The sequence below is a fragment of the Dendrobates tinctorius genome, unplaced genomic scaffold, assembly GCF_039654945.1.
Source record: "Dendrobates tinctorius isolate UK_male_01 unplaced genomic scaffold, ASM3965494v1 ptg000098l, whole genome shotgun sequence".
NCBI lineage: Eukaryota > Metazoa > Chordata > Amphibia > Anura > Dendrobatidae > Dendrobates > Dendrobates tinctorius.
This window is the reverse complement of record NW_027361766.1, coordinates 25,200,642-25,219,207: the sequence shown is the minus strand read 5'-3', so window position 1 is coordinate 25,219,207 and position 18,566 is coordinate 25,200,642. Positions and strand designations below refer to the sequence as shown.

The 18,566-nt window shown below is 43.9% G+C and overlaps 1 protein-coding gene across 4 annotated transcripts in view; it reads right to left on the bottom strand.

The window, feature by feature from the left end:
- The window catches only part of SRGAP2 (SLIT-ROBO Rho GTPase activating protein 2), a 157,341-nt gene that overhangs the window by 91,143 nt on the left and 47,632 nt on the right, over nucleotides 1–18,566 (bottom strand). For all 4 annotated transcript variants that reach the window (XM_073587243.1, XM_073587242.1, XM_073587244.1 and 1 more), the window contains exon 3: nucleotides 11,370–11,562. In XM_073587243.1, coding sequence (XP_073443344.1) covers nucleotides 11,370–11,562 — 193 coding nt within the window. The remainder of the gene's footprint in view (nucleotides 1–11,369; nucleotides 11,563–18,566) is intronic.

Sequence of the window (18,566 nt, the reverse complement as noted above, 5' to 3'; positions counted from 1 at the left end):
CACTGGGTAAGCTTTTTGTTACCCAAGCATTTTTTGAGCACTTATTTGGTCCTACCCTCTGATACTCCTGAAAATGTGCTCAATTCATATATTTTTTTTTTAGGAAAGTGCAAACATAAAATTTTAGTTAAAACTAACCAATATTTGGAGCTACGTCAAGCATGATAAATAGCACCAACATTGTAAAAATGTCCCGTTCCAAGTCCTTTCCTTCTCTCCATGACAAAACTGACCTACATCCATATTGTTCTGTGAAAAACAGCCTGACCCTCTGGATGTCTAAACTACAACTGGAATGTGAGGAATGCCATCAGCCTCTGCACAGAACATCTGCTGTTTACTAGAATGGTCAGGAAGAGACATATGCCAGATACCGGCACAGCAGAGTGCAGCGCTGGCCCCTCCTGAAGTGCACGGCCTGCCTTGTATTAAACAGGACAAAAAATGGCACATTTGTCATTTTTAAATCATGTGTCCCTGGCGTCTATGAGAAAATAAATCTGGATTAGACGACACCAACATGCACATTGGGATAGGTAACTGGCGTAGGGAAACTCTGGCCCAAAAGGTTTCATTAAAAGGGAACATGTCAGCAGGATTTCACCCCCTAAAATTTATATGCATATGTAGTTCTTGCAAAGACAAGTCCAGCAATACCTTTACATGGCCAGTCTGTTCCTCCATTACTGAGAAATCGATGTTTTAATTGAAATGCGAATTTGACTTAAAGTGGTTTTCCCATTTTAAATCGATAGATCTTGGAATAATAATAATTTCCACAATTTGATGTGTTTAAATAAAATGTTCCTGTGCCGAGATAATCTTATACATGTGCCCCTGCTGTGTACTGTGTAATGGCTGTGTCTGACCGTACAGGAACATGGTCTGATCATACCACAGCTCTTGGCAGGGGAGGATGTAAAAAAAGAGTATACAGACAGAACAGCACAGGATCACAGCTAATCCTTTCTTTGTTTAAAAATAGGCAGGAAATGCTTTACCTCACAAAAAGAATCAGCTGTGATCCCATGTTCTGTCTGTCTACTCTCTTTCATTCCCCCCTTCCCAGCAGCTGTGGTATGATCAGACCATGTCCCTGCACGGTCAGACACAGCCATTACACAGGACACAGCAGCACATTTATAAGATTATCTCGGCACAGGAACATTTTATTTAAAGGCAACCTGTCAGCACGATTGCGCACAGTAACCTACAGACACTGTCAGGTCGGCGCAGTTATACTGATTACAATGATACCTTGGTTGATGAAATTCGTCTTGAGGTTTTTGTTTAATTTTTATTTTCAGTTTTGAGTTAATGATCTGCTCGTGCTCCAGGGCGGCCTGTGGGAGGCTACATGTGGTGCTCTGATTAGGTATTTATGTGTATGGCTCCTGACAGGTTACTGATCTCTTATTGACCTGCCCCCTATTTTACATACTGTATATCATATTGTATGGAAAAAAAGCAAATTATATTCATGCTGGCACCGGCGCTGTAGCACGATACATAAAATGAATATATGCATATTACCGTATACATTGTAGGCATTTAGCTATGTTGGAAAAAAAAAAAAAATTCTTAATCAAAATGGGATTGGCGGCCGCGCCTGCGCGGTAGCATCCATTGCATTTTGATAAATGTTACTGTGGAAATGCTGCTACCATTTTGCTAGAGAAAAGAAATTAGGCTCCATCAAGATGGCTGCGCCTGCACAGTAACATCTATCAGAACGTGGTCGATGCTACTGCAAAGGCGAGGCCACCGACACGATTTTGATTAAGATAATTTTTTCAACATAACTAAATGCCTACATAAACTGCATATATAAATCCTACAAATAAGCCATGGAGTCGAAAGTCCAAAAATATATAAAAAAAATTTATTATTAATATCCTATTTACTGACACATAATATACAGACTCAGACAAACAGCATAAACCAGAGCTCATGTATGACCACAAGACACTGTTGTAGCAGTGGGGGTTCGGCTAGCATACCTCAATAACAAATTGCACATAAGGAATGGCCAGTAAAAAATACATGCCAGAAAAAAGTGCATAGTACAAAGAAAGTCAAAGTGGCCCCCAAGTCTATTCAGTAAATGAAGCACAAGTGTGTATAACATAAAAGGGGTCACTAATATAGGAATGCACATCTTACCCATCAATCACTGCCAGTGAGTGTGTCCTACAGCAACCCCGACGCGCGTTTCGCGTGTGCTTCCTCGGGGGGCTGTGACTGTGTGTGTTCCCTGAGTGTCTTTATACCATTCAGGGAACACACAGGTGGAACAGTTCCCCTGAGGAAGTCCACGCAAAACGCGCGTCTGGGCTGCTGTAGGACACACTCACTGGCAGTCATTGATGGGTAAGATGTGCATTCCTGTATTAGGCTGGTTTCACACTAGCGTTTGATCGCGCAGCGCATCGTGTGCTATCGGGCGCACGCGCAATGTTCCCCTATCTTTAACATGGTGATCGCAGGGTCTTGCGAATGTACGCGCTCATCAGCGTTTAGCGTGCGCTGCGCATTTTACAGGTGTGCGCCCAGACACGCCGAAAGCTACATGTGGCACTTTTTGTTCCGCCTACATACTTAAAAAAATTGTGTGCGCACGTGTGCACCCAAAAATAGCATTACAGGATGTGATCGCTGACGAGCGCTTAGCACCGCGCACGTCAGCGCCTTGTGCGCGCACGTGCTTTGAGTAAACAATGTCTAGACACTTGTCTAAAAGTCCCCCTAAACAAGCAACATTGTTTGGGAGGAGTGTAGATAAAAGAAGGTGTCTTCAGGGTCAGACAATTACTCTACAGACAGCCTTGCAGAGAGACCAGACAAAAAAAGCCCAGAAGAGCCTTCCAAGTGTGGATTCAAGCTTCAGGAGCCAAAATGTGAGTATTCTTCAACATAATGTCTGTGTGTCCTGTACAATTTTATTATGTACTAATGTATTTTTTGTTTTCATTTCAGCATGTCTTCTTCTGGATCGGTCTATTCACCATCTCGGCAAGAAGTGGCCCAAGCTGATCGTGAGGTGACAATCTTGCTGCCCTTGGGTAAGTATAGCTGCCTCTAGAAATGTGTCTTAATTTTTGATTTCTTTACAGACATCGGACAAGGGCAGTGAAGATGGAGTGCGGGAGCGGTCTGAGCGGGAGCAGCGTAGTCAAGTCGTGGCGAGGAGACGCAATGTGAGTATATAATGTGCCTTTTTTTCTGTCTTTATTTTCATCTTGCTTCTTCTCTGTTTCTTTTTCTATCTTTTTCATTCTCCAAAATTACAAACATTCTAATATATTTCTTTTTTTTTAGGTTCCACAACAGGATGACGAAGTCTACATCGACAACGAGCACCTGATCCGCCTCGTTGAGGAGCGTATCCCGTTGTGGGACAGCCGTGACCAGCAGTACAAAGACACAGTGGTGACCCGGCAGCTCTGGAATGACGTGGCCACAGCGATGATGGATGGCTGGGACAGCGCCTCTGCAGCTTCCAAAAGGGCGTTCAGTAAGTATAAAGATGCTCTGTGATACTGCATTGATTTTTTGTCCTGATGGTGCTGGTGTTTTTTTGGCAAGATATATTCTTGCATTGAAAGCACCAATGCCATGTGGCACACTGTGATTGATTTTGGTCTTCAACTGCTGCATTGATTTCTGGTCCTGATGCTTTTATGGCAAGATATATTGTATTGAAAAGTTCAATCTGTTGTGTGTGCTGATATTTAAGTTGCCTTAAGTGCATTTTATAATTTTCTTTTATTTTTTTTTTCCCCAACAGTGAACAAAATACGCACACGTTGGCGCTCGATGAAAGACCGCCAGCACTCCTCAGCAACAGAGCATCGCCATCCACATACGCCGCTGCTGCCGTCTTCGCTGCCTCTCTCTTCCTCTGTTCATGGCAAGCAACTGCATAAGCCTGAGCCGTCCTCATGTCCAGATCCAAGTCAAAGTAAAAGCTCTTCCAGCGCAGATCCATGATTCTCAAGTCAAATGCAAGCAAATGTGAAGAATTCAGCTGTAAAAAGGGGCTATAGAAAGCAGTGTCCCATTGCTTGAGTGTGTTGCAAGAATTTTCCAAGGATTTTTTCTCTAGTTTATTGCGCATAAAAAATGCAAACGCATGAAAAACGCTGCGATTTTTGGTCGTTATGCGCACAATAATGCTACAAAATAACGAGTTTACCAGCGCTTTTCACATGCGTTTCATGTGCGCTCCTAACGCAGCGCAAAAAAACGCTAGTGTGAAACTAGCCTTAGTGACCTCTTTTATGTTATACACACTTGTGCTTAATTTACTGAATAGACTTGGGGACCACTTAGACTTTCTTTGCACTTTACTTGCACTACGCACTTTTTTCTGGCATGTATTTTTACTGGCCATTCCTTATGTGCAATTTGTTATTGAGGTATGCTAGCTGGACCCACACTGCTACAACAGTGTCTTGTGTCCTTCATACATGAGCTCTGGTTTATGCTTTTAGTCTGAGTCTGTATATTATGTGTCAGTAATTTGGATATTAATACATTTTTGGCCTTTTTATATATTTTTGGACTTTTGACTACGCGGCTTATTTGTAGGATATGTTTGTTGGAGTGTCCATAGTGATTTATTTTGTCCAAGAGAGAGGCATTTGGCCGGTTAAATGTATTGATATGCATCAGTGGAATCTGTTCTTATAAAATGAATATATGCATATTATACATCATATCGCAATACAGCGCCGGCATTATGAATGTTATTTATCTTTTTTCAAACAATATTCTCAGCACTATATAAAATAGGGGGCAGGTCAGTGAAGGATCAGTGACCTGTCAGAAGCCATACAGATGAATATGTAAGCAGAGGATCACATGAAGACCCCCCACAGGCCACCCCAGAGCACGAGAATCTCATTAACTGAAAATACAGAGTAAACAATAGTTGCACAGCAAAGTAGCTGTCAATCAAGCAGGAAAAGGCAGCGCTAGGCACAGAATAGGGACAGAGTGACACAAGCATGGGACATTGGGAAGTGCTTCCATGGTCCAAAGCACTTAATCCTAATTTGCATATCAAGTCAAATGCAGATTTTTCTGTAACAAAGTGTCTAGGCTCGTCTTACACTTGCCGTGTTTTTGCAGCCCCAATGCATTTCTATGGGGCAGCAAAAACGGGCCGCAAAAATTAGTAGGAGGGTGTGCTCTGTATGGCCGTGAGGGCCGTATTTGCGGCCGTGAAAATATATTGAGCTTGCTCGATACTTTTTACGTTTACGGACGCGGCCATAATGAATTTCAATGGTACCGCAAAAACAAGTTTAGCTTGTTTTTGCGGTACACCGTATTTGCGGATCGCCGTTTTTTCCCTGCTATTTGTTATAACAGTGAAAAACGTAAAAAGGTATTGATGACTTTCCTTTGCAAGAGCTACATCTGTATATACTGTAAATAGTTTAGGGTGGGAGGGATCCTTCTGACAAATTCCTTTTAAACAAGTTATTATTTTGAAATATCATATTGTGATCAACTACAAAGCTAAAATGTTCTCGTATAACAAACTTTTTTCTTAAACTAATTCAATATATGATTGTGTAGGTTCCATAAATTATAACCAACAGTAAAACAGATCTATTAGGAGCAAGGCTGTGGAGTCAGTAAGCCAAACCTCCGACTCATCAATTTCCGTGACTCTGACTCCCAGCACTGGTCACTAAGGTGCATGTACTGTGGTGTAATGACCACTGTGTCCGCTAGGGGGCACTGTGTGGATGTCCCGAGAGAGAGGATGAGTGGCAGAATATGGAAGGACCGTTATGTATCTCAAGGTGGGTGGCCTTGAGATGGAGACTGATGCAGGTGTTGAGCAGCAGTGATACTGCTGCGGTGCAGTACTATTGTGTCAGGGAGAAGTCTCCAGGTAACTAGGGAGACGGGCGGTCCTGGTTACCTACAAACCCACCCAGGGGGTGTGTTTAGTACACTATAGTAAAAGACTGAGTGTGTGAAAGACCTTTGATGAGGTCATAGCCATGTGACCCGGTGGGCGTGGCTACGGACCATATATGGTGGCCAGGGAAGGTCACAGGGGGTGAATGTAGGGACCTGGTTGGTCCAGTGTGGAAGGTCCCGCTAGGAGATGTGCCTCCTGACACACAGCACGAGAAGTGGCTGTGTGGAATGGCTGCCAGCGTCTGAGAGTTCCCAGAGGAAGGAAAGGAATGTCTGCAGTGAGCTGTAGCAGCCATGAGGTAAACCCTGACGGGGTGAGTAAGAGCCTGAGTACTGGACATTGAGACCCTGTGACACCACAGGCTTAACAGAGGGAAGCTCTGTAATGGACGCTATGCTAGTGATATGAACTGTAGATTATTGGTCACAGTTTATGCTGCATAATAAACCGCAGGGACTGATATGGTTTTATGGGAAACCTGTGCCGGATGTGATTATTGGGCTGCCAAGCGAGAATCCCGTACCCGAATGACAACGCTACCTCACAGTACATAAAGTGCAACACATATTCACCTCAGCTACGACACCCCAGCACTGGTCACTACTGAGCATGTACATAAAGTGCAGCACAGATTCATCTCATCTACGACTCCACAGCACTGGTCACTACTGAGCATGTACATAAAGTGCAGCACAGATTCATCTCAGCTACGACTCCACTGCACTGCCTCACTACTGAGCATGTACATAAAGTGCAGCACAGATTCATCTCATCTACGACTCCCCAGCACTGGTCACTTCTGAGCATGTACATAAAGGGCAGCACAGATTGATCTCAGCTACGACTCCCCAGCACTGGTCACTACTGAGCATGTACATAAAGTGCAGCACAGATTTATCTCAGCTACGACTCTCCAGCACTGGTCACTACTGAGCATGTACAGAAAGTGCAGCACAGATTCATCTCAGCTACGACTCTCCAGCACTTGTCACTACTGAGCATGTACATAAAGTGCAGCACAGATTCATCTCAGCTACGACTCCACAGCACTGGTCACTACTGAGCATGTACATAAAGTGCAGCACAGATTCATCTCATCTCTGACCCCACAGCACTGGTCACTACTGAGCATGTGCATAAAGGGCAGCACAGATTCATCTCAGCTACGACTCCACAGCACTGGTCACTACTGAGCATGTACATAAAGTGCAGCACAGATTCATCTCATCTCTGACCCCACAGCACTGGTCACTACTGAGCATGTGCATAAAGGGCAGCACAGATTCATCTCAGCTAAGACTCCCCAGCACTGGTCACTACTGAGCATGTACAGAAAGTGCAGTACAGATTCATCTCATCTCTGACCCCACAGCACTGGTCACTACTGAGCATGTGCATAAAGGGCAGCACAGATTCATCTCAGCTAAGACTCCCCAGCACTGGTCACTACTGAGCATGTACAGAAAGTGCAGCACAGATTCATCTCAGCTACGACTCCCCAGCACTGGTCACTACTGAGCATGTACATAAAGTGCAGCACAGATTCATCTCAGCTACGACTCCACTGCACTGCCTCACTACTGAGCATGTACATAAAGTGCAGCACAGATTCATCTCATCTACGACTCCCCAGCACTGGTCACTTCTGAGCATGTACATAAAGGGCAGCACAGATTGATCTCAGCTACGACTCCCCAGCACTGGTCACTACTGAGCATGTACATAAAGTGCAGCACAGATTTATCTCAGCTACGACTCTCCAGCACTGGTCACTACTGAGCATGTACAGAAAGTGCAGCACAGATTCATCTCAGCTATGACTCCTCAGCACTGGTCACTACTGAGCATGTACATAAAGTGCAGTACAGATTCATCTCATCTCTGACCCCACAGCACTGGTCACTACTGAGCATGTGCATAAAGGGCAGCACAGATTCATCTCAGCTACGACTCCACAGCACTGGTCACTACTGAGCATGTACATAAAGTGCAGCACAGATTCATCTCAGCTACGACTCCACTGCACTGCCTCACTACTGAGCATGTACATAAAGTGCAGCACAGATTCATCTCATCTACGACTCCCCAGCACTGGTCACTTCTGAGCATGTACATAAAGGGCAGCACAGATTGATCTCAGCTACGACTCCCCAGCACTGGTCACTACTGAGCATGTACAGAAAGTGCAGCACAGATTCATCTCAGCTATGACTCCTCAGCACTGGTCACTACTGAGCATGTACATAAAGTGCAGTACAGATTCATCTCATCTCTGACCCCACAGCACTGGTCACTACTGAGCATGTGCATAAAGGGCAGCACAGATTCATCTCAGCTACGACTCCACAGCACTGGTCACTACTGAGCATGTACATAAAGTGCAGCACAGATTCATCTCATCTCTGACCCCACAGCACTGGTCACTACTGAGCATGTGCATAAAGGGCAGCACAGATTCATCTCAGCTAAGACTCCCCAGCACTGGTCACTACTGAGCATGTACAGAAAGTGCAGCACAGATTCATCTCAGCTACGACTCCACTGCACTGGTCACTACTGAGCATGTACATAAAGTGCAGCACAGATTCATCTCAGCTACGACTCCTCAGCACTGGTCACTACTGAGCATGTACATAAAGTGCAGTACAGATTCATCTCATCTCTGACCCCACAGCACTGGTCACTACTGAACATGTGCATAAAGGGCAGCACAGATTCATCTCAGCTAAGACTCCCCAGCACTGGTCACTACTGAGCATGTACAGAAAGTGCAGCACAGATTCATCTCAGCTACGACTCCACTGCACTGGTCACTACTGAGCATGTACATAAAGTGCAGCACAGATTCATCTCAGCTACGACTCCCCAGCACTGCCTCACTACTGAGCATGTACATAAAGTGCAGCACAGATTCATCTCATCTACGACTCCCCAGCACTGGTCACTTCTGAGCATGTACATAAAGTGCAGCACAGATTCATCTCAGCTACGACCTCCCCAGCACTGGTCACTTCTGAGCATGTACATAAAGTGCAGCACAGATTCATCTCAGCTATAACCCCACAGAACTGGTCACTACTGAGCATGTACATAAAGTGCAGCACAGATTCATCTCAGCTATGACTCCTCAGCACTGGTCACTACTGAGCATGTACATAAAGTGCAGTACAGATTCATCTCATCTCTGACCCCACAGCACTGGTCACTACTGAGCATGTGCATAAAGGGCAGCACAGATTCATCTCAGCTACGACTCCACAGCACTGGTCACTACTGAGCATGTACATAAAGTGCAGCACAGATTCATCTCATCTCTGACCCCACAGCACTGGTCACTACTGAGCATGTGCATAAAGGGCAGCACAGATTCATCTCAGCTAAGACTCCCCAGCACTGGTCACTACTGAGCATGTACAGAAAGTGCAGCACAGATTCATCTCAGCTACGACTCCACTGCACTGGTCACTACTGAGCATGTACATAAAGTGCAGCACAGATTCATCTCAGCTACGACTCCTCAGCACTGGTCACTACTGAGCATGTACATAAAGTGCAGTACAGATTCATCTCATCTCTGACCCCACAGCACTGGTCACTACTGAGCATGTGCATAAAGGGCAGCACAGATTCATCTCAGCTAAGACTCCCCAGCACTGGTCACTACTGAGCATGTACAGAAAGTGCAGCACAGATTCATCTCAGCTACGACTCCACTGCACTGGTCACTACTGAGCATGTACATAAAGTGCAGCACAGATTCATCTCAGCTACGACTCCCCAGCACTGCCTCACTACTGAGCATGTACATAAAGTGCAGCACAGATTCATCTCATCTACGACTCCCCAGCACTGGTCACTTCTGAGCATGTACATAAAGTGCAGCACAGATTCATCTCAGCTACGACTCCCCAGCACTGGTCACTACTAAGCATGTACATAAAGCGCAGCACAGATTCATCTCAGCTACGACCTCCCCAGCACTGGTCACTTCTGAGCATGTACATAAAGTGCAGCACAGATTCATCTCAGCTATAACCCCACAGAACTGGTCACTACTGAGCATGTACATAAAGTGCAGCACAGATTCATCTCATCTACGACTCCCCAGCACTGGTCACTACTGAGCAAGTACATAAAGTGCAGCACAGATTCATCTGAGCTACGACTCCACAGCACTGGTCACTACTGAGCATGTACATAAAGTGCAGCACAGAGTCATCTCAGCTACGACTCCCCATCACTGGTCACTACTGAGCATGTACATAAAGTGCAGCACAGATTCATCTCAGCTACGACACCCCAGCACTGGTCACTACTGAGCATGTACATAAAGTGCAGCACAGATTCATCTCAGCTACGACTCCCCAGCACTGGTCACTACTGAGCATGTACATAAAGTGCAGCACAGATTCATCTCAGCTACGACTCCCCAGCACTGGTCACTACTGAGTATGTACATAAAGTGCAGCACAGATTCATCTCAGCTATGACACCGCAGCACTGGTCACTACTGAGCATGTACATAAAGTGCAGCACAGATTCATCTCAACTAAAAGCCAAGATTCTTAGATCAAGAACAGAATGGACATTTATAGGATATGTCACAGACCTGATTAGAAGTACCATAATCAGTTGTGGAAAACATAAAATATCACGATCTATTCTCAGAGAAGGAGCGATGCTGTCCCGGCCTGCCAGGATGGGGAAGGTGACATCACTATGTACTTGCTGTGACATCACTTTGCTTTTGATACCAAACTGGTTGATCACCTGTAAGTGGGAATCTACCTAAAGTCTCAGGCGCCCCTTTAGGGTAGATGTGGTGGCCATCACATTTTCTCAACTCTGGCACTGTTAGGAGGCCAAATTCTGCCTGGTATTGAGCTGTGCAAGAGTCCGATGTATATGGAAAGGGATTTTTCTACAGGTTACTAATTTATCCTCCATCCAAAGGATGGATGTGCACAAGGGCCAAAATGTATTATCGCCCTGACCCCACTCATCAACATGAGCTGAGTTTTTGTTTCTTGTAGTATCAGGTATTCACAGTGCTGATCACATACAGAACATCCAAGGAGACCTGTAAGAAGGTAAGCAGATTCTAGAATCCTATTTCTTATGTCCGTACCTGGAATTACTAGTACTGTACATGGTAGCTTTCTTATGGACCTCAATGACGCTCTATGGCACAGCTGCGATTGTGGAAATTAGCATTCTGTTCTAAATAGGAGATTATGGGTTAGCGATAGTGTATAATTACAGTCCTAGAAAGTGTGGTGACAGATCACCAGCCATGTCAGTAGGGTGCCTGTGCCAAGAGAAGCCCCCAAGAAGCTTAACCAATTCTACTATAGTATTCATTGAGCACGGCAGGATCCATTACCCATCGTCGGAAGAATTCACACTTAAGGTTCTTTTTTAATCTTACTTGAACTGTTGATCTTTCGCTCCACGGGTTTTGGACAGGAACCGCTCGCTGAGTTTTTCCAAGTTACGAGAATAATCCATTTCAATTTCAGCTTTCTTACGGAAGAAGTCCTGCAGGTCTTGAAGAAGCTGGGTGCGCAGATCACATTGCTGATCCAGACATTTTAGCTGCTCCAACAATTGGGCTCGGATCTCTGCGGGAGAGAAAACAACAATGTTACACTACGGCACAACCCAGCAAAATGATGTACCCCTGGATCGGAGTATAACACCCAAATTATTGGGATGTTTTCTACAAAGATTTTATGTATTACAGTTCTCATACTGGGATTAGTTAAAGGGAATCTGTCACCAGGTTTTTGCTATGCTATTTGATGTAGGGGCAGAGATCCAGATTCCAGAGATGTATGACTTACTGGGCTGCTTGCTGTTATTTTGAGGAAATCACGGTTTTATCTGCTGCCGATCTACCAGTTCTCCGAATGCTGAGCTCTGTATGACCCGCCCACATCACTGATTGACAGCTGTGTACACTGTGCATAGGCAGAAAGCTGCCAATCAGTGGTGGGGTGGAGTTATACAGATCTTATGAATATGATTGACCATGTGGCAGCAAGTTTACCCTAATGAAAATCTCCCGCTGATAAAAAAAAAATATAGTGATTTAATCAAAACTACAGCAAGCGGCTCAATAAGTGGAATCAATGGAATCAGGGTCTCTAGCTCTACATTCTGCTGTATTTTAAGGAATGTGTCTACCATAGAAAGTGATGGAACTTTGCAGAACACTTTATTAGGAGCTTTGTCTTTATTCCTGTAAGACAATTACATGTCGGTGGCTTCCAAACCCCAGCTTTTTCCCAGTCTATTTGGCTGCACTGATATCAGAACATACCGGTACTCATTCAGGGTACAGATAATGGCAGTGAAAGGGGAAACGCAGGCACGGACTTCTCTTGAGTAATCTGCTCACATACAATTTTTTTATTTTAGCCGGGTATGATAACAAATACCCTAATAAAGCGATTTGCAACAATTTCTGAGAACAATGATCTTTTAAGAAACCCAATAGATAATTTCACCCAATGAAAATAACGTTCTTAGGATCGCTCGTTCCCTATAGTTGTGCACCTTTGCTACTATGTACTCCTTCAGATGAGAATTTTTTGATAAATACCATTTCTACAAAGCTAGTCCAAAGCATACAAATTCCTTTAAAGGGAGTCAGTCACCAGATTTTTGCTTTGCCATCTGAAAACAGCAGATGCAGGAATAGAGACACTGATTCCAGCAGTTTGCTGAAGTTTTTGATAAAATCACTGTTTTATCTGTTGCAGTTGTGCAAGTTCTCTGAATGCGGAGTTCTGTATAACCCCGCCCATGCCACTGATTGGCAGCTTTCTGTGTACACTGTGCATAGGCAGAAAGCTGCCAATCAGAAGTGGGAGCGGGTTTATACAGAGCTCATGAATATGGAACACTACATTGCAGCAGGTTTACAAGTCCTGCTGATGAGAGTGATTTTATCAAATCTACAGCAAGCAGCCCAATAAGTGACAACACTGGAATCAGGAGCCTGATCTCTACATTATCCTGCGCTCCAATTAGGTGACCCCCGATCAGCTGTTATTACCAGGAGAACCAACTCATGCAGCCAGCACACAGACCGGGGTCGCCATAGTGATCTATTTTCTTAATACATTACAGCAGTTTTTGGAAAGATGAGTAGTTATCAATATGGGCATCAGCACACCGCCTGCTATTTTTAATATAGGAAAGAGGTTTTTGATCATAGAATGCCATACTGCTTCTGTTCACCTTATAGTAATAACTATATTGTATACAAGTATGAGAACATCAAAGTAGTCGCTTTAGTTTTTACATTTTCTAAATGAACACTACATATGAAAATAAGCAACTTTGTAAAATATCTTAGAGAAATCTTGTTTCTCCTCCTGGACTGAGTTTTCAATTTCAACTTAAAGAGGTTAACTCTGTATTCACTGACCACAGATTTCCCCATTACCGAGAGAGATGGCAATGCTTATAAAATCATTTGGAGACGGGAGGAGGCAGAGGCCGACACAGACATTCTGCTGCAAGATCACCTGAAACAGTCCTCCATAGAACTTTATGAGAACCAACTGTCATCTATCTCTGTAATGGAAAATCTGTATTCACTAAAGGTACATTACTTACGATTGAGAATTTTGAGAATAAATGAGAAGAAGCGGATTTCTCTAATAAGGTATATTATTTTCACATGTACTATTGATTTGCGAAAAATAAAATGAAACAGACGGTTACTCTGTAAGACAAAAGCAGCAGATGAAAAGCAGATGCATGTATAAATGCTTTTCTCGCTTTTGCATCCAAGTAAAAAGAAATCCATCCAAATTCGTTTTTCTTCGGCTTCTTTGTGTAAGGTGTGAAGCCTAAATATATCCTCTATTTGATGACCTAGAAAGAGAGTAATCATTTTTGACATGCAGCTAAAGGTACGGTCACACTTAGCGATGCACCAGCGATCCCGACCAGCGATATGACGCGGTCAGGATTGCTGGTGCATCGCTAAGTGGTCACTAGTGAGCTGCCACACAGGCAGATCTCACCAGCGACATCGCAGGGGTCGGGGGTCGCTACTTACCTGTCTGACGAGGCGATGAAGACGTCCTCCTGCCCGCGTCCACGCGTCACTCGTTGGCGCCACAGGAAGCCCAGCAGGAAGCTGACGACGAGAAACGGTCCAGGACGTTCTCGCGCGATCAGCGATAACCAGCGGGGGAGCGGTCGTAGGTAAGTATTAGACATAGCGATATCGCTAGCAATATGACTGCTACGTCACAAAACCAGTGACATTATAGCGATATTGCTAGCGATATCGCTTAGTGTGACAGGACCTTTACTGTTGGTGGTTATCTGCAGTTCTCTTTCCGACACCCTAAAGCATCATACTTCTTGCACTCACTGCAGTACCTGATCTTCCCGAGCCTTACTCGGCTCCCCGAGCCTTATTCGGCTCCCCGAGCTTCTGGTCCAAGTAGTGATGAGCTAACAGGTTAGTAGGACCTGGTCCAGCAGCCACATCGGTATTCTGAGGCCATAAAAATTCTTCTAATTTGTAGGCCTGGCTCGACGTCATGCGTGTCACACGGTATCAAAGATGTAGCGCTGGGGCTATAAATCAGCAGAGGCGCTAAGGATGTCAGAAGAAGGCAGTGCACAAGACTACTGTCCGGGGCCAAAAAATACTGATGTGGTCGCTGGACCAGAGTCTTTGAAATTGATTCGCTCAATTCATTTCTAGTAGCAAGTTGGCACAAAGAAACTGTAAAGAATGTTGACAGCATTTAAGGTGAAGACTAATGATCAAAACGTTTCGAAAAGAGCAAAAAAAAAAAGTAAAAAAAAAAATTAATCAGATCTCTCAGAAAAAAAGGAGAGAACAATTCTTAGCATCAGGTTACAACTTCATGCGATCATAAATATCAGAAAATGACCTATTGATTAAATCAGGTTTTTGTGTGAAATGTATTTTTTTAACCAATTCACAACATATGACCAACATTTGTGTCATATGTGTGTCCCTGCCTTTGATGCGAGTTTGTACACCGAGCCCGCATCTGCCCCCTACACATGGTGGCTGATTTAATCAGACATCATATGCCTTTAAACAGCCACGGGTGGAATCGAGTTCCACCCGTGGTTGTTGAATCTTGCTGTCAATCTGTGAAAGCAGCATGGGGCACGTGTCATTCCACGCTCACATTGGTGCGCCTGCGACGTGATCACGGGGTGGTGATGGGTTGTCATGACAGCAAAGGGATACTCCTGAGAAAGCCAGCATTTAGCTGGCTTTCCTAGGAGATTGTGATTTTCTCCATACATACATGCTGGGGCTTTTTTAGACTTCACTTCCTGTTTTTGTGAAATCCACTCCACCATTAGCCATGGTGAACAGACTCTGACCCTATCGATTGTAGTGAAGTATCTTATGAGTGAGTGCAAAAGTCACTGTGAAGGGAGGGGGAGCAGGGTCAGTAGTGACGTCTCCTATTGTGAATGGTGGATTTTTTATTTTTATTTTTTTTTTTTATCAGCTGTGTATAGGTGTTACCTGTCAGTGTAATCCTGCCTCTGATGATAAGAAGCCTGCTGAAAACTCTTCCTGAAAAGACAGGAAGTAGGGGTCTAAAAATGCCTTTATGGGTTCGGACAAAAAAAAGCAAGATTACTACCATAATTTTTTTTTAAACAATATTTTAAATAATATTTAAATAAATTGGTCAATTTCTGAGCTTAGAATGGAAGTTTACTTCTGCTGCCGTGAGACATACTGAACCTGACCAAACGGGTCAGGAACAAGATTTATTTCAAGTACGGCTTGTTTGTAAGATCAACTCGAGAACATTTTTAGATGCATACAATTAGAACACTGATCCACACAATTTTTGGCCAGGTAAACCAGTGATTTAGAACAGGACATGATCCATAACAGAAATTTTGGCACCAAGACTACCAATGGATCACTGAAGCTCAACTGTGTATTATTTTAGGGCTAAAATTCAGCCATGGTGACACAACGGTCGGCGTCTGACATTGCCCTGGGTGGAAAGCTTTAGTGTGAAGCCCCTTTTTTCATTTTTCTAGGTGGGTTGGCGGTATATTGTCTACGGCACACTCACTGGAGCAGTTGCAGAGGGTCTCCAAGTGTTCCCGCAGCAATGCCAGGAATTTCCTGACCCACTCAGATTTCAATGCAGCAGAGCATAGTGGGGCTCAATGCCGCTTTGTTCGGCTGTGCCGAGCCCACAATGCCTGGATTCCTGACAGCCCACAATACTCCGGGCAACAGACAGTCATCCCATGTGCCCTCAAAAGTCAGGGCACAGACATTAACTCCTACTGGTCTGAGGACACTACCGACAAGTACAGTCAACCCATCATTAAATATATATTAGCATAGTAGAAAACGGAAAACACATGTTCAGGCCACGACAGGCCCATCCACTACGGTACTGTCATTCAGGTTTGTATAGAATAAACAAACAATGTGTCCGGCGACATATACATAAAGAAAGGAAGTCCTGTGACCAGAGCCCTAAAGTAATCAGTCCTACATCATCATTTATATAACTTGCCTCTACTGTGACCCACCCCATCAAACAATCGAGCTGTAGAAGTACATTTATCAAGTCTGCAGAACAAACACCCGGCCTTGCGGTATGGTTGAAGTCACATTTTTGATCTTGTGTCATTTGTTGAGGTTTTTTTGGTGCCAAATTAATCAAAATATGGCGCACGGTTCACGAATGTCACGCAAAGTCAAAAAAGGTCTTTTTGACCCCCCTCACATTAACCATTTTTTTCTACTAATTTGCATATTTTTAAAAATGTAGAAAAAAAAAAAAGTGCCGATATACAGGAAATCGCTCCAGGAAGAGGGGGACTGGAGTAAATGTAACATATTTTGCAACTTTCTAAAAAGTCGCAAATGATGATTCATGCAAAAACTGTAGTGAAACCCTACAATGTTTTATCTGCTGCAGATCTAGCAGTTCTCTGAGTGCACAGATCTGCATAATCCCGCCCACACCACTGATTGGCTGCTTTCTGTGTACACTGTGCAGGGCATGGCTGGACTACCTGGCAGCAGGTCAAGTAGTCCTCTCGTGATAATAATCCCTTGTTGATAAAAACATCCATTTTATAAAAACTATACTAAGCAGCAAAGTAAGTGGCACATCACTGGAATCAGGATAACTGTCTCTATATTATCCTGCTCTCATATGAGGTAGCTTAGACCTGGTTAAAAAAAAAAAAAAAAAATTAAAAGGAATTTTTCAAGTGCAAAAACACCAGAAACTCCGGCACAAATGCAATAATGAATCATCCCTAGACATCTCAACCCACAACCAATTTTGTGTTAATTTTATCCAGGTCACGTTGAAGAAATAGAAACGAAGAAGGCAATTTAAAAAAAAAAAAAAAAAGTAAAAAAAAAACAGGACCTCTATAAGGCAGACAATGATAAAGTGATGTGTTTTTTTTTTTTCTGGTATATGTCCATCATTATGGGATACATTTTTCCTTTTTATTTGATGTTGCTTATATAGCACCAGCATATTCTGCCACAATGTACAGAGAGGATTACTTACACATTGTCAAAACTGCACACAGTATACTCACTGAAGCCCAAGCCCGATGCTGCAGGGCAGTGCCCACTGTCACCCGTACTATAGAGAAGTCTCAACTTGAAAATTTGTGGCATATCCACATGATCCGTCAAATATCTTATAGAAGCAACATGCCTCTGTCTTGCCATCATGAAGACAAGAGCCGGCCATACATGCCATGGTCTCCAGATCACTGCAAGCAAAGTTCTGAGAATGGACAACCTCGCATGCCGGTTTACAAACTACCATAGAAGAAAGAAGAAAGGCCAAAAGTCATACATCTGTGAAATACATGATGTACGGCTCTGGGTCTTGACCCCAATCTGACAGCCCGATTATTCTGAGAGCGTTGTACAAGCTCAATAGTAAGTCTATGGGTCCGTATACTGCTCTGAGAGACAGAATGTACAGGCTCTGATAGGATACAGCTAGTACCATGCTCTGTGTGCATAGTTGCTGCATGAGAAGAGCACACAGAGCGTTTTACAAGCTCAATAGTAAGTCTATGGGTCCGTTCACTCTCAGGGAAAGGTGTATGTAGAGACCCATAGACGTAATATTCAGCTAGCACAATGCTCTTTGAGAGCAGCTCCTGAATGAATCCCTTGTAGGTTGTGAGCCCTCGCGGGCAGGGTCCTCTCTCCTCCTACTCCAGTCATGACTTGTATTGCTTAAGAATACTGTACTTGTTTTTTATTACGTATACCCCTCCTCACGTGTAAAGCGCCATGGAATAAATGGTGCTATATTAATAATAACTAGGCACACAGAGCATTGCACAAGCTCAATAATAAGTCTATCGGTCCATATACTGCATGTACAGACCCATAGACATACAATTCAGCTAGTGCCATGCTTTGCGTGCGCAGCTCCTGCATGAACCAGGCACACAGAGCATTATACAAGCTCAATAGTAAGTCTATGGGTCCGTTCACTCTCAGGGAAAGGTGTATGTAGAGACCCATAGACGTAATATTCAGCTAGCACAATGCTCTTTGAGAGCAGCTCCTGCATGAATCCCT